General features: G+C 40.1%; 1 protein-coding gene across 1 annotated transcript; it reads left to right on the top strand.

Annotated features, from left to right (window-relative positions):
- Positions 1-360: 360 nt before the first annotated feature.
- LOC131947706 (slit homolog 1 protein) lies at positions 361-12,154 on the top strand. The gene is made up of 3 exons (XM_059308985.1): positions 361-529; positions 877-1,821; positions 12,068-12,154. The coding sequence occupies exons 1-3, from the start codon at positions 506-508 to the stop codon at positions 12,152-12,154; spliced, it is 1,056 nt and encodes a 351-aa protein (XP_059164968.1). The 5' UTR covers positions 361-505.
- The last annotated feature ends 765 nt before the right edge of the window (positions 12,155-12,919 follow it).

The following is a 12,919-nucleotide window of genomic DNA, read 5'->3' on the forward strand; positions in this document are numbered from 1 at the left end:
TGTTACTGGTATACTAAAGTGTACTTGGTTACCATGTTATGTTGTAGTGTGGAATAGTGGACACAATGGCTGGCGTATGCTGCAGTTACTGGTGTAGTTACTTTTGTTATTTTACATTACTGGGGTCGCTTATGCTAATGTTTTAGTTGTTTACTTTTCGTTGAACAGCTGAATGTAAGGATGGTTAAGTTAAAACAAAACATCGCATGTCGGTGACCCCCCCCCCCTCCCCTTCTCTAGGAGACAACAGGACCCGCCTCTGACGCTCATCACTTAAGTGTCTGTCAAAATGGAGCACACGCTACAAAAATAGGCCCGTGATTTTAAATCTCATGTCAACAACTGAGTGGTTGAGTGAGCCACACGTGAGTGGATGATCCACACGTGAGTGGATGAGCCACACATGGTATAGTGTACTCACACACGATCAGTCCTGACACAGTTGATAGTTTCTGCTTCTAGTCGCTCGTCTTCCCTTTGTTAACTTCTTGTGGCTGTCAGCGTCATGTTCAGTGTCAGATCAACGTTGGTAAGTTAACACATTTTTATTTCGTTACAGTTTAAAGAGGGTGTTAGGGGGTTAAGGGGGAGGTTAAGGGGGAGGGTGTTGGGAAGGTGTTGGGGAGGGTATTGGGGAAGGGTCAAAGGTGATGGTGAGTTGGTAAGAAAAATAACATGAAATTATAAACAACAAAACAAGACATGGTTTTGGTTGAGGTGATATTTAATATGAACGTGCCTTGTAAGATGTGAATATACGTTTGCTGTTGATTGTGAAGTTTTTCCCCATGACATTCATGTACAACATGCTGATAGTAATGATCCATCAAATTTGTGATGTACTAAAAACATTTTCTCTGACATTTTCACCCACAGCGGATATTTCTCAATTGTTTGGTCTTGGTCTGCGCATGCGCCCAGCAAATCCAGTGCCCGGCAATGTGCATTTGTACAGGTCGCAGGGCCTTGTGTGATCACGTGATCGAGTACGACTCCATCTTAGGTCCGTTTCCAGACACGGTGGTGGAGGTGAAGATATCCAACAGCTACGTCAAAACCCTGGGGCCCAGCATCACGGGACGGAACGTGGAGACGATCTTGGTCGATCAGTGTTCCTTCACCGTCGTCACCACCAACACTTTCACCGACCTCAGCAAACTCAGGTCTCTGCACATCATCAACTCTGAGATAGGCCATGTCAACTATCTGGCTTTCAGAAACATCTCTAGCCGAGCTGATATTCTCATTAACAACACAAGTATCGAGTCAGTTCATGAACGCGCCTTCAACAACTGTTCTAATCTTCAACAACTCAAATTCGAACATGTTTTTTTGAATTATATGAACACTAAAGCCATCAGCAACGTTCAAGTAAACAACATCATCTTTGATAATGTAGATATAGATTTTTTAAAAAGAAATTTCTTGAGCGATATTCCTGAGGTGAAAGGACTGACGATCAAAGGCTCGACCTTCAGGACCATAGAGGCAGACGCCTTTAGCGGTCTGGTTGCCGTGGAGCGAGTGCTCATCAACAACAGCAGCTTCGTGGATGTCCAGGGCGCCGCTCTCATGTACCTACACCACGTCAGCCGGCTCTCGTTTCTCTTTCAGAGCTCCAACGTCAGCTGCAGCTGTAGGAGCCGGGACCTGTTTGTGTACGTCCACTTCTTCCCCGGCTCCGTGGCTCCCAGTGTCCAGTGCAAGTCAGAACAAAGCAGGGACTTCGAGGGGCCGCTTAACCAAATCGACTTCCGGAGACTGTGTTCGATTTCCGGCAATATTTCCATGCCATCTTTTGCAACGCCTAAACCTTCACAGGTAAATTGTTATAGTTTTCTCTCAATTGATTCACATATAGATAATCGAAATGACACATATAAGCAACGATCTAATCCTGTGCCTTTTGTCAAATTTTGAGTAATTTCCGTTGACCGGAAGTAGTAATTTACGCTTTTTTAATTAAAAAAAAACTAATATCATCAAGTACTAATATTCCGCACTATTATACAGACATTTTTTGCCGTTCACTTGTTACGCAATCTTTTTTTTTCCTACGACATTCTATTCTATTTTTAAAAATGGACTAAAACTCATGACTATATCCCGAGTTGCCATCCCCCGTTATATAACAGTATGATTGACCCTTATTTTGAGTGAGAAGTCCGGGGGTATAGGGGTGGGATGGGCAAAGTGGGAATTAATATTGTGTTACAACAGTGTAACAATGGCCGTTTTCCAACTGGGTATGAAAAAAAACCAATGTACCAAACCTTACAAACGGTGGAATATTGAGAGACCAACTACTCGAAAAGTCAAATAGTGGCGCCTGCCAACAACAGTTGCGTCGCTATCAAACCTGACACAGCCCAATAGACATCGCATGTTGTTTTTGGACGCTGTCGCTTTGTCGCAACATCGCAATAAGGGGTCATCCATTTATGACGTCCACATTTTTTTGGGGATTTTGTACCTCCCCCCCCCCCCCTCGTCCACAAAATCCACTTTTTTTTCCTTATAAAAGTCCATATGCGTCCACAAAAGTCAGTTTTTTTCGGTGATCATCTGGTGCGTATTTTTTTCCTAGTCGATTCTATTCTGTACTAGCCGTCCCGGCCAGGCCCTGCTCTGGCTTCTGTGAAAAACCTTTCTGTTAAAGACCATCACTTGTGTGTTTAGTAATCGTCATAAACCCGGCTTTGCCCACCCAAACCACAACCAACCAAAACCAAAACAACAAAACGCAAACATAACGCTAACACAATTACAAATACAAACGAAAACAAAAACCTAACAACAAACCCAACCACAACCACAAACACCAATACAAACACAAAGAAAAAACAAACAAAAAAGCAAACGAAAACAAAAACCTAACAACAAACACAACCACAAACACCAATACCAACCAATAACAACGCACAAAAAAAAAAACGAAAAAGCAAACTAAAACAAACCAAATCTAAACGCAAAACCAACCAAAAACACAAATACAAACCCAAAGAAAAAAAAACAAAAACGAAAAAAGAAAGAACAAAAACGAACCAAATCAAACCGCAACCACTAACGCAAACCCAACGGAATCGCCTGTTTTAGCTTAATAAACGACTATAGTACCCCAACTTATTCATAGTCTTTTGCACTCACTTAAACGAACGCGCCTGTTTCAATTTAATGAACAATTTTAATACTCCGAGCTTATCCATAAAATACCTACAACATTTGCACTTGATCAATCCCCGCTAATTATGTAATTATTTTTTTTCCCAACACCAAAACAAAGTAATAAAAAGTAAATTCTTTTCCACTAATGCAATGGTTTTATAAAGGGAAGTAATTGTGTTTTCCTAATTTATCAAAGGGAAGTAAGTGCTATAGGACTATTTAAAGACATAATTAGAATTTTTGTTAAAGATGATATTTTTTTTAAACTTGTGTTTAATGAACATGCCGACAATTGTTACTATCAGTTTGAAAAATGAAAATTATTTCCCAACACTTTCAATAGTAATTTTTTAACTCATAAATTTAGACGAATGCGCACGATAATAGTCTAACACTTTAATCCATTGAAGTATGTCAATGACAAACATATTTATTTTTACATACAGAATTGAGCTTTATATATTAGATTTAAAAACGTAAATATTAAAAAATAAATACACAGCAGACAAATTCACTCACAACTTAGGGTTAACTCAAGCACACCACAGCTACAGCTCACTAATCACGGGAAGCGGGTCAACAATCTTTAACACATCAAACAAGTTCAACATAACAGACACGCACGCCGACTCTGAGGGAAAATTAGCAATAGTTACAATCGAGGGACAAGAGGGAAAACTAAGCATAGTCAATGTACACGGACCACATAGACCAAAAGACAGTAAATTTTATGAAAACCTGGAACATTTATTAACTAACAGATACAACCAACATGACATCATTTTGGCCGGGGACTTTAATTTCGTGGAAGACAGATTAGACATTTTAGGACCAAAAGACATAATTCGAAACCGTTTAACCGCAGACAAACCACACGCCAACTCAATCAACAACATTAAAACATATTTCAATTTAGTCGACACATACAGAGCGCAATATCCACACACCATACAAACCACCCACGGAAGTAACACATCTGGGAATAGATTCCGTTTAGACAGAATTTACGCCCCATCGAACATGAAAATCAACAAAGTAGAACACCTATTCTCAACACTACAGTTTAGCGACCATACAGCAGTTCTGACAACTTTAAAAAACGAACAAACACAAAACAAACCAAAACACAACACTTATTGGAAATTCAATAATACACTCTTACTAGACGAGCGCTACATTAACACTATAAAAGACTTAATAAAATTTTACACGCAATCATCACCAAAATTTAACAAAATCCAACATTGGGAAGATTTAAAACAAGACATTAAGCGGGTGTCTATCCAATATGCATGTAGCATTAATAGCGTAAGGGCCCACATAGAAACTAAATTAGAAAAACAACTAAGTATACTGAAAGGAATCAATAATAACAAAGAACAAATAGATGCAACAGAAACAGAACTTTCCAAAATACAAGAGCACAAATATCGAGGCGCGCAAATTAGAAGTAGAATCGAACAAATAGGCTCGGAAAATCCCACACACCACACTTTAATTTTAGAACAAAGCTTTCAGAGGGCAAAACAAATCACACATCTCATAGACAACAATAACCAAGAGACGACTGACCCTGGAAAAATTCAATCAATATTTAGAGACTATTATACGCAACTGTATAAGTTCGAAGAGACAAACACAGACATACAAGACAAATACCTTAAGTTTATTAAACCATTACATGACAGCGACAAAATTAATATTGACACCCCCTTTCAGCCAGTCGACATAACCAAAGCCATACTGAAATTAAATTCAAATAAATCGCCAGGGCCGGACGGCCTGACAAGCGAATTTTTTAAAGCCTTTTCAACCGACCTAATTTCACTCCTTTTAGCTACCTTTAGAGAAATGTTTCTGCTAGAACAATGCCACGAAAATTTCAACAGATCATACATAACATTAATACGCAAACCCAAAACCGATCCTAAACAAACCCAAAACTATAGACCTATTTCTCTCCTAAACACTGATTACAAAATCCTATCCAAAGCTCTAGTCTCCAAAATTGAACCGCACTTGCATAAAATTATAAATGTAGACCAACAATGCAACATCACAGGTAGGAACATACGAAATCACAATCACTTAATTAGAGACATCATCCACTACACACACGAGAAAAACACACAAGCATGCATACTCAGTTTAGATCAAGAAAAAGCCTTCGACCGGGTAGCTCACAAATACCTTCACAAAATCTTAGAAGCAAACAATTTAGGACAATACTTTACGACATGGATAAAAATAATCTATTTTAATGCACATAGTCACTTACTGATAAACCATAATATTTCCCAAACACTTTAGAATAAAGAAATCAGTCAGACAAGGCTGTCCCCTATCTCCAATCCTTTATATACTAACACTCGAACCCCTTTTAGAATGCATTAGAAACACTAGAGACATCAGAGGAATCGACATCCCAAATCAATTAAACAAAAAAATTCTAGCGTACGCTGATGATACAGCTTTTATGCTCCAAACCGAAAAATCTATCATACTAATAACAGACATGTTCCTTGACTTTGGGCTGGGTAGCGGGTCAAAAATTAACCTAATGAAAACCAAAATTATGGGACTTGGACGGTGGATCAACAAACCCAATTACCCACTAAACATGCTAGGTACCAACAAACTAAAACTTTACGGCATAACCCACTATAGTAACCCACACACCAACAACGATGATGAATGGAAACAAGTCTTAAGAAAAATCCAAAACACCATAGCACTTTATAAATTTAGCTCAACAACAATTTTTGCTAGGTCATCTATAATTAATAGGTATGTCATCCCAAAAATCACCTATATAGCCACGGCTAAAACAATCCCAAAGCCAACAATTAAACATCTGAATAAAATCATTAGAGAGTACATATTTCAGACCACAATTTCAAACATTAGCCACAACACTTTAGTACAAAACAAACTTCATGGAGGAATAAACCTGCACGATATACAGACCAAAATCAATACATTCAGACTAACACACATTAGCAGAATAATTAGCCAACCAAACTTTCACCCTCTAGCTCACTACTATATAGGCATTCAGCTAAACAAACTTACAAAAATCAATAATACAACTCCACATTACATAGGAGGAAAACTCAGTCCCTTTTACACAGAATGTTTACAAATATTAAAAAACAAGGAAAAACTTGTCCACAAAAAGTCACAAAACATTTACAAAAAGTTAGTGCAAAAGCTCTCAACTCCACTATACAACAGAATCCAATGGTGTAGGAAATACGCTCTAACAGACACAATGGACACCTTCAGAAACCTACACCTCAAAACCATCACACCCAAAGCCAGGGAAATAACTTACAGACTCATCTACAATTCAACACCCCTAGCAAAACAACAGAAACCATTTTGCCCACTATGCAGACAAAACACACCCGAAACCGAAACGCACATCTATTTAGAATGCCCCACCATACAAAACATGAAAAAGACGCTAGAAAACAAAATAATAAAAAACGAGACCTACAATATAGATATAGTCATAACTCTAAACAAAATCCCAATACAAAGAGATAGGACGGACCTAGAGCAAAAAGCAAGGACGGTAGCTATATATAGACAGACTATTTGGAACAGCAGAATAAAAGCAAAACACGACAAGGTACAGTTTACGGGACACGTACTAGACTTGATTTATCGTAGACGACTCGACAATGACAGCACTCAAACACATATACCATAATTAACAACACCAAAACGTAAAGAACATATTACACTGCTTGTGCCACCTGGAACGCCTAATCGAACTGACACATCCCCCTTTCATCACACCCTCTCCGCCCCCCCCCCCCCCCCGCCCCTAAACCTCATGATCCCAAAAATCAAATTTCCCCTCAAAACTGCATCCCCTCGTCCCCATCACCACCACCCCTGTGATGAAGTACTATGTTAAACAGTGACAATGATGTATTATCCAAATACATTTCTAACAACATCAATGTAACTCCCACCCCTCAACCCCCATGTCCCCACTCTGTGTCGCTTCATTTATCATTTGGCATTTCATTTTCCTATTGTTGCTTTTTGTGTATTGTTTAATTTATAAAGCTTACAAACATTGTAAAGCTTTCATTTGTTACTATATTACTATTATCATATATGTAAGGTACTGTGGTTCACAACGTACAAATGACCCCAATGACCCGTACTCCTTTTGTATTCATTGTATTATCACCAAATTAACACTTACAGTTGTTTCGTTAACTTTACTAATCTAACTCTTTTATGTGAACACCAATTTTTTTGATCTATAAAACTCCACTGTGTCCCTACACGTGATAGCTACACGCCTACCCACCCCTAACCTGTCGGTACTTAACATCCATCTAAACACAAACACCGACTTGAACATACCAACCTTTCACCCTCCCACTAATTCGCTCACACAGCAATCTGTTCGTCAAACCCTCCCCCCCCCCCCACCCACACACACTACAAATGGTAACACATCAGCAGTCAGATAACACAGCACAAAATTTGACGCTTGGCTTGCCTTAAAACACGCAGTCACCCTCTCCACGCCTCGTCAGACACAGCTACCCACTCCCCCCTCCCCCTCTATCCACTTACCCTCAGACATGAAAACACCACTTTCCCTTTAACTGTTCCAACGACCCCACCACCCACCCCAACATCAATTTCGAATATCTATTCATTTACTTTTTAAAGTTCTAAATCTTGTTTCTTTCCCCTCATTTTTTACACAGCAACCTTTTGAAAACTCAATGCGACCAGTACATAAATAAACACTCTTTTAACCAGTCAACTTAATTTGCTTCCCTACATTGAAAATGCTCCACTGGCCCTTTGTCATTCTCAAAAAAAATACCCTTTCCACTCCCCACCCAGACTTCTGACACGTTTATTTGACCTTCACCCCTTTTACTGCCATCTTTTGTAATTTTTGTTATAATCATATACATGACATCACGCAAATATTCATTATGTACATGTTCAAAACCCTTCTTTTTCATTTGAAACTATGTAAAAAAAAATGTGATGTTGATGTACTTGTTTTAATTGCAAATAAAAGTAATAAAAAAAAAAAATTTAAAAACGTAAATATTACAAAGAAAATTGTATAAAAACCGTTTTAATAGCAAGCTTTTATATAATAGTGCAGTAAAAAGGAGAAAATAAATGATTTCCTTTAAATATATTTTACTACAATACTATTTAGAATACTATAAATAGCGTAGGTCACTATATTTTCTATTGGATACCTTTATTAATATTTGGAAGAAACCCACGCTTTTCTTTGATTTAAATAGTAGTGCAGTATTACATATTTAAAGAAAATCCTTTATTTTCTACATCTTAGTGCATTATTTTGTTATTAAAACGTTTTCTATGCAATTTTTACTTTCTGGTATACGAAGTAGGGCCTATAGAGGAGGTATTGTAATTGTGCAAAAAATCGTAATTGAGATTTTCATAAATCTCGACGTTTTACACCTCCCTGAGTCGGAAAAACATAGTTTTGCAATTTTACCGCATGTCTGTGTTTGTGTGTGTATGTGTGTGTATGTGTGTGTGTGTCTGTTCACAGATCGTTAACCGGAAATAAAACTTATTTTCGGTTTTTCAAAAGCCTATAATTTGAGTACTGCTTGACATAGATAAACGAAATTTCACATAGATTTATAGGTAAAAGATCTATTTCTCTGCCTTCTGTCAAATTCGAGTCATTCTGTAGACTTGAAGTAGTACTTTACGCTACTTATTAATGTAAGAAATGTAATTAATAATCTGTATAACAATTACAAGAGTTGTGGTTTACTATTCACCTATAAACGTGTCTTATTGGAATGCACGGAGCTGATTCCGATGCCGCCTAGCTCTGAACTGAAGCTTTAGCTAGTCTCGTTTAGCTTCAAGATGTACCCAAAGAGCTCCATTACAATCAGTATTGTTCTGTTTTGTCTTGCGTTTTGTGTTTTGTTTTTTTCTTCTATATTTTTTACAATGTGTTCTCCCCCCCCCCCTCCAATGGGCCCCCCCCCTACTGATCATTTACGCCACTGGGTACAATTAGCTTTACAATGCTCATAGGAAAGCATCCGTCATACGAACCATGCTTTATCTCATTAACATTCATTTACTATCCTAATTATTTAATTACATGCAGCATTTGAGTGTATCTCATAAAACAATTTCAACAAAAAAAACCCGAGATCTTGAATGTCCTCTATGTCTCCTGCACAATTTAATGTCGCTGTTGTCTCCTGCACAATTTAATGTCCGCTCTCGTCCACTGCACAATTTAATGTCGCTGTTGTCCACTGCACAATTTAATGTCGCTGTTGTCTCCTGCACAATTTAATGTCCGCTCTCGTCCACTGCACAATTTAATGTCGCTGTTGTCCACTGCACAATTTAATGTCGCTGTTGTCCACTGCACAATTTAATGTCGCTCTTGTCCACTGCACAATTTAATGTCGCTCTTGTCCACTGCACAATTTAATGTCCGCTCTTGTCCACTGCACAATTTAATGTCCGCTCTTGTCCACTGCACAATTTAATGTCGCTCTTGTCCACTGCACAATTTAATGTCCGCTCTTGTCCACTGCACAATTTAATGTCGCTGTTGTCTCCTGCACAATTTAATGTCGCTCTTGTCCACTGCACAATTTAATGTCGCTGTTGTCTCCTGCACAATTTAATGTCGCTCTTGTCCACTGCACAATTTAATGTCGCTGTTGTCCACTGCACAATTTAATGTCGCTGTTGTCTCCTGCACAATTTAATGTCCGCTCTCGTCCACTGCACAATTTAATGTCGCTGTTGTCCACTGCACAATTTAATGTCGCTGTTGTCCACTGCACAATTTAATGTCGCTGTTGTCCACTGCACAATTTAATGTCGCTCTTGTCCACTGCACAATTTAATGTCGCTCTTGTCCACTGCACAATTTAATGTCCGCTCTTGTCCACTGCACAATTTAATGTCCGCTCTTGTCCACTGCACAATTTAATGTCCGCTCTTGTCCACTGCACAATTTAATGTCCGCTCTTGTCCACTGCACAATTTAATGTCCGCTCTTGTCCACTGCACAATTTAATGTCGCTGTTGTCCACTGCACAATTTAATGTCGCTGTTGTCTCCTGCACAATTTAATGTCGCTCTTGTCCACTGCACAATTTAATGTCCGCTCTTGTCCACTGCACAATTTAATGTCGCTGTTGTCTCCTGCACAATTTAATGTCGCTCTTGTCCACTGCACAATTTAATGTCCGCTCTTGTCCACTGCACAATTTAATGTCGCTGTTGTCCACTGCACAATTTAATGTCGCTGTTGTCCACTGCACAATTTAATGTCCGCTCTTGTCCACTGCACAATTTAATGTCGCTGTTGTCTCCTGCACAATTTAATGTCGCTGTTGTCTCCTGCACAATTTAATGTCCGCTCTTGTCCACTGCACAATTTAATGTCCGCTCTTGTCCACTGCACAATTTAATGTCGCTGTTGTCTCCTGCACAATTTAATGTCGCTCTTGTCCACTGCACAATTTAATGTCCGCTCTTGTCCACTGCACAATTTAATGTCCGCTCTTGTCCACTGCACAATTTAATGTCGCTCTTGTCCACTGCACAATTTAATGTCGCTGTTGTCCACTGCACAATTTAATGTCGCTGTTGTCTCCTGCACAATTTAATGTCGCTGTTGTCCACTGCACAATTTAATGTCCGCTCTTGTCCACTGCACAATTTAATGTCGCTCTTGTCCACTGCACAATTTAATGTCCGCTCTTGTCCACTGCACAATTTAATGTCGCTGTTGTCCACTGCACAATTTAATGTCCGCTCTTGTCCACTGCACAATTTAATGTCCGCTCTTGTCCACTGCACAATTTAATGTCGCTGTTGTCCACTGCACAATTTAATGTCCGCTCTTGTCCACTGCACAATTTAATGTCCGCTCTTGTCCACTGCACAATTTAATGTCGCTGTTGTCTCCTGCACAATTTAATGTCGCTGTTGTCCACTGCACAATTTAATGTCGCTGTTGTCTCCTGCACAATTTAATGTCGCTGTTGTCCACTGCACAATTTAATGTCGCTGTTGTCTCCTGCACAATTTAATGTCCGCTCTTGTCCACTGCACAATTTAATGTCGCTGTTGTCCACTGCACAATTTAATGTCGCTGTTGTCTCCTGCACAATTTAATGTCGCTGTTGTCTCCTGCACAATTTAATGTCCGCTCTTGTCCACTGCACAATTTAATGTCGCTGTTGTCCACTGCACAATTTAATGTCGCTGTTGTCCACTGCACAATTTAATGTCGCTCTTGTCCACTGCACAATTTAATGTCCGCTCTTGTCCACTGCACAATTTAATGTCCGCTCTTGTCCACTGCACAATTTAATGTCCGCTCTTGTCCACTGCACAATTTAATGTCGCTGTTGTCCACTGCACAATTTAATGTCGCTCTTGTCCACTGCACAATTTAATGTCCGCTCTTGTCCACTGCACAATTTAATGTCCGCTCTTGTCCACTGCACAATTTAATGTCCGCTCTTGTCCACTGCACAATTTAATGTCCGCTCTTGTCCACTGCACAATTTAATGTCCGCTCTTGTCCACTGCACAATTTAATGTCGCTGTTGTCCACTGCACAATTTAATGTCCGCTCTTGTCCACTGCACAATTTAATGTCGCTGTTGTCCACTGCACAATTTAATGTCCGCTCTTGTCCACTGCACAATTTAATGTCGCTGTTGTCCACTGCACAATTTAATGTCCGCTCTTGTCCACTGCACAATTTAATGTCCGCTCTTGTCCACTGCACAATTTAATGTCCGCTCTTGTCCACTGCACAATTTAATGTCGCTGTTGTCACAATTTAATGTCCCCTCTTGTCTCCCCCCAGATAACACCAGGCCAAGTGGCTGCCACCACTAGACCGTCACCCACCCGCCCATCTTGTCCGGCCGTCTGCCGCTGCTGCCGAGTGTAGCCATGGCAACACTAATCTGTCCGGACCCCTGCCGGACGGCATCATCAACGTTACCATCTCCGACATGTATTTGTCCTCCCTGGGCCCGGACATTCTTGGCGCCAACACGGAAAATGTCCGCCTGATTAAATGCGAGATTAAAGAAATTTCATCCTCGGCTTTCAGCGGTTCTAAAAAATTGAAAACGATTCACATATCTGAGGTGAGAATTCACAACATCAAGTCGTGCGCTTTCCAAAATATATTCAGCGCAGCTTCCGTCACCATAACCAAAACAAAAATAGACGTCATCCATTCCGGAGCCTTTTCCAACTTACATAACCTCCGAAGTTTTGAGCTCAGCCAATCAGAGATCACCAACATCGAGTCCTACGCTTTCTCGTCAGTGCAAGGCGGGAACCTCAGTTTCTACGACATGGACATTTCCTCCCTCGCCCCCGCCTCGTTCTACTCCCTCCACGACATTGATTTCCTCAGCCTCTACAGACTGACCCTCCACAACATCAGCACAGGCGCGTTCATGAACAGCTCAAAACTGAACAGGGTCTCGCTGGACATGATCCGCATTCACAAAATGTCGTGTCTGGCTGTGATGGAGCTACGTCTGGCCACCCCCGGGTCGCACGACAGCTTCATCATGACCAACACCAACATCACCTGCGACTGCTCCAACGTTGACCTGATCAAGTACGTCCACGACCACCCCAACTCAGCCTCGGACTCCGTGTTCTGCTACTCTAACGAGACCTACAAGTTTGACCGGCC

The sequence above is a fragment of the Physella acuta genome, unplaced genomic scaffold (genome assembly GCF_028476545.2).
Source record: "Physella acuta isolate Inbredline_101_S28 unplaced genomic scaffold, ASM2847654v3 ptg000058l, whole genome shotgun sequence".
NCBI lineage: Eukaryota > Metazoa > Mollusca > Gastropoda > Physidae > Physella > Physella acuta.

What these genes read in the sequence shown, in the direction of transcription:
- LOC131947706 (XM_059308985.1), top strand. Translation starts at nt 506, where the DNA reads ATGTTCAGTGTCAGATCAACGTTG. An exon ending in TCAGTGTCAGATCAACGTTG is followed by an intron (nt 530 to 876) that starts GTAAGTTAACAC and finishes TTTCACCCACAG; the next exon opens with CGGATATTTCTCAATTGTTT. An exon ending in CAACGCCTAAACCTTCACAG is followed by an intron (nt 1,822 to 12,067) that starts GTAAATTGTTAT and finishes GTCTCCCCCCAG; the next exon opens with ATAACACCAGGCCAAGTGGC.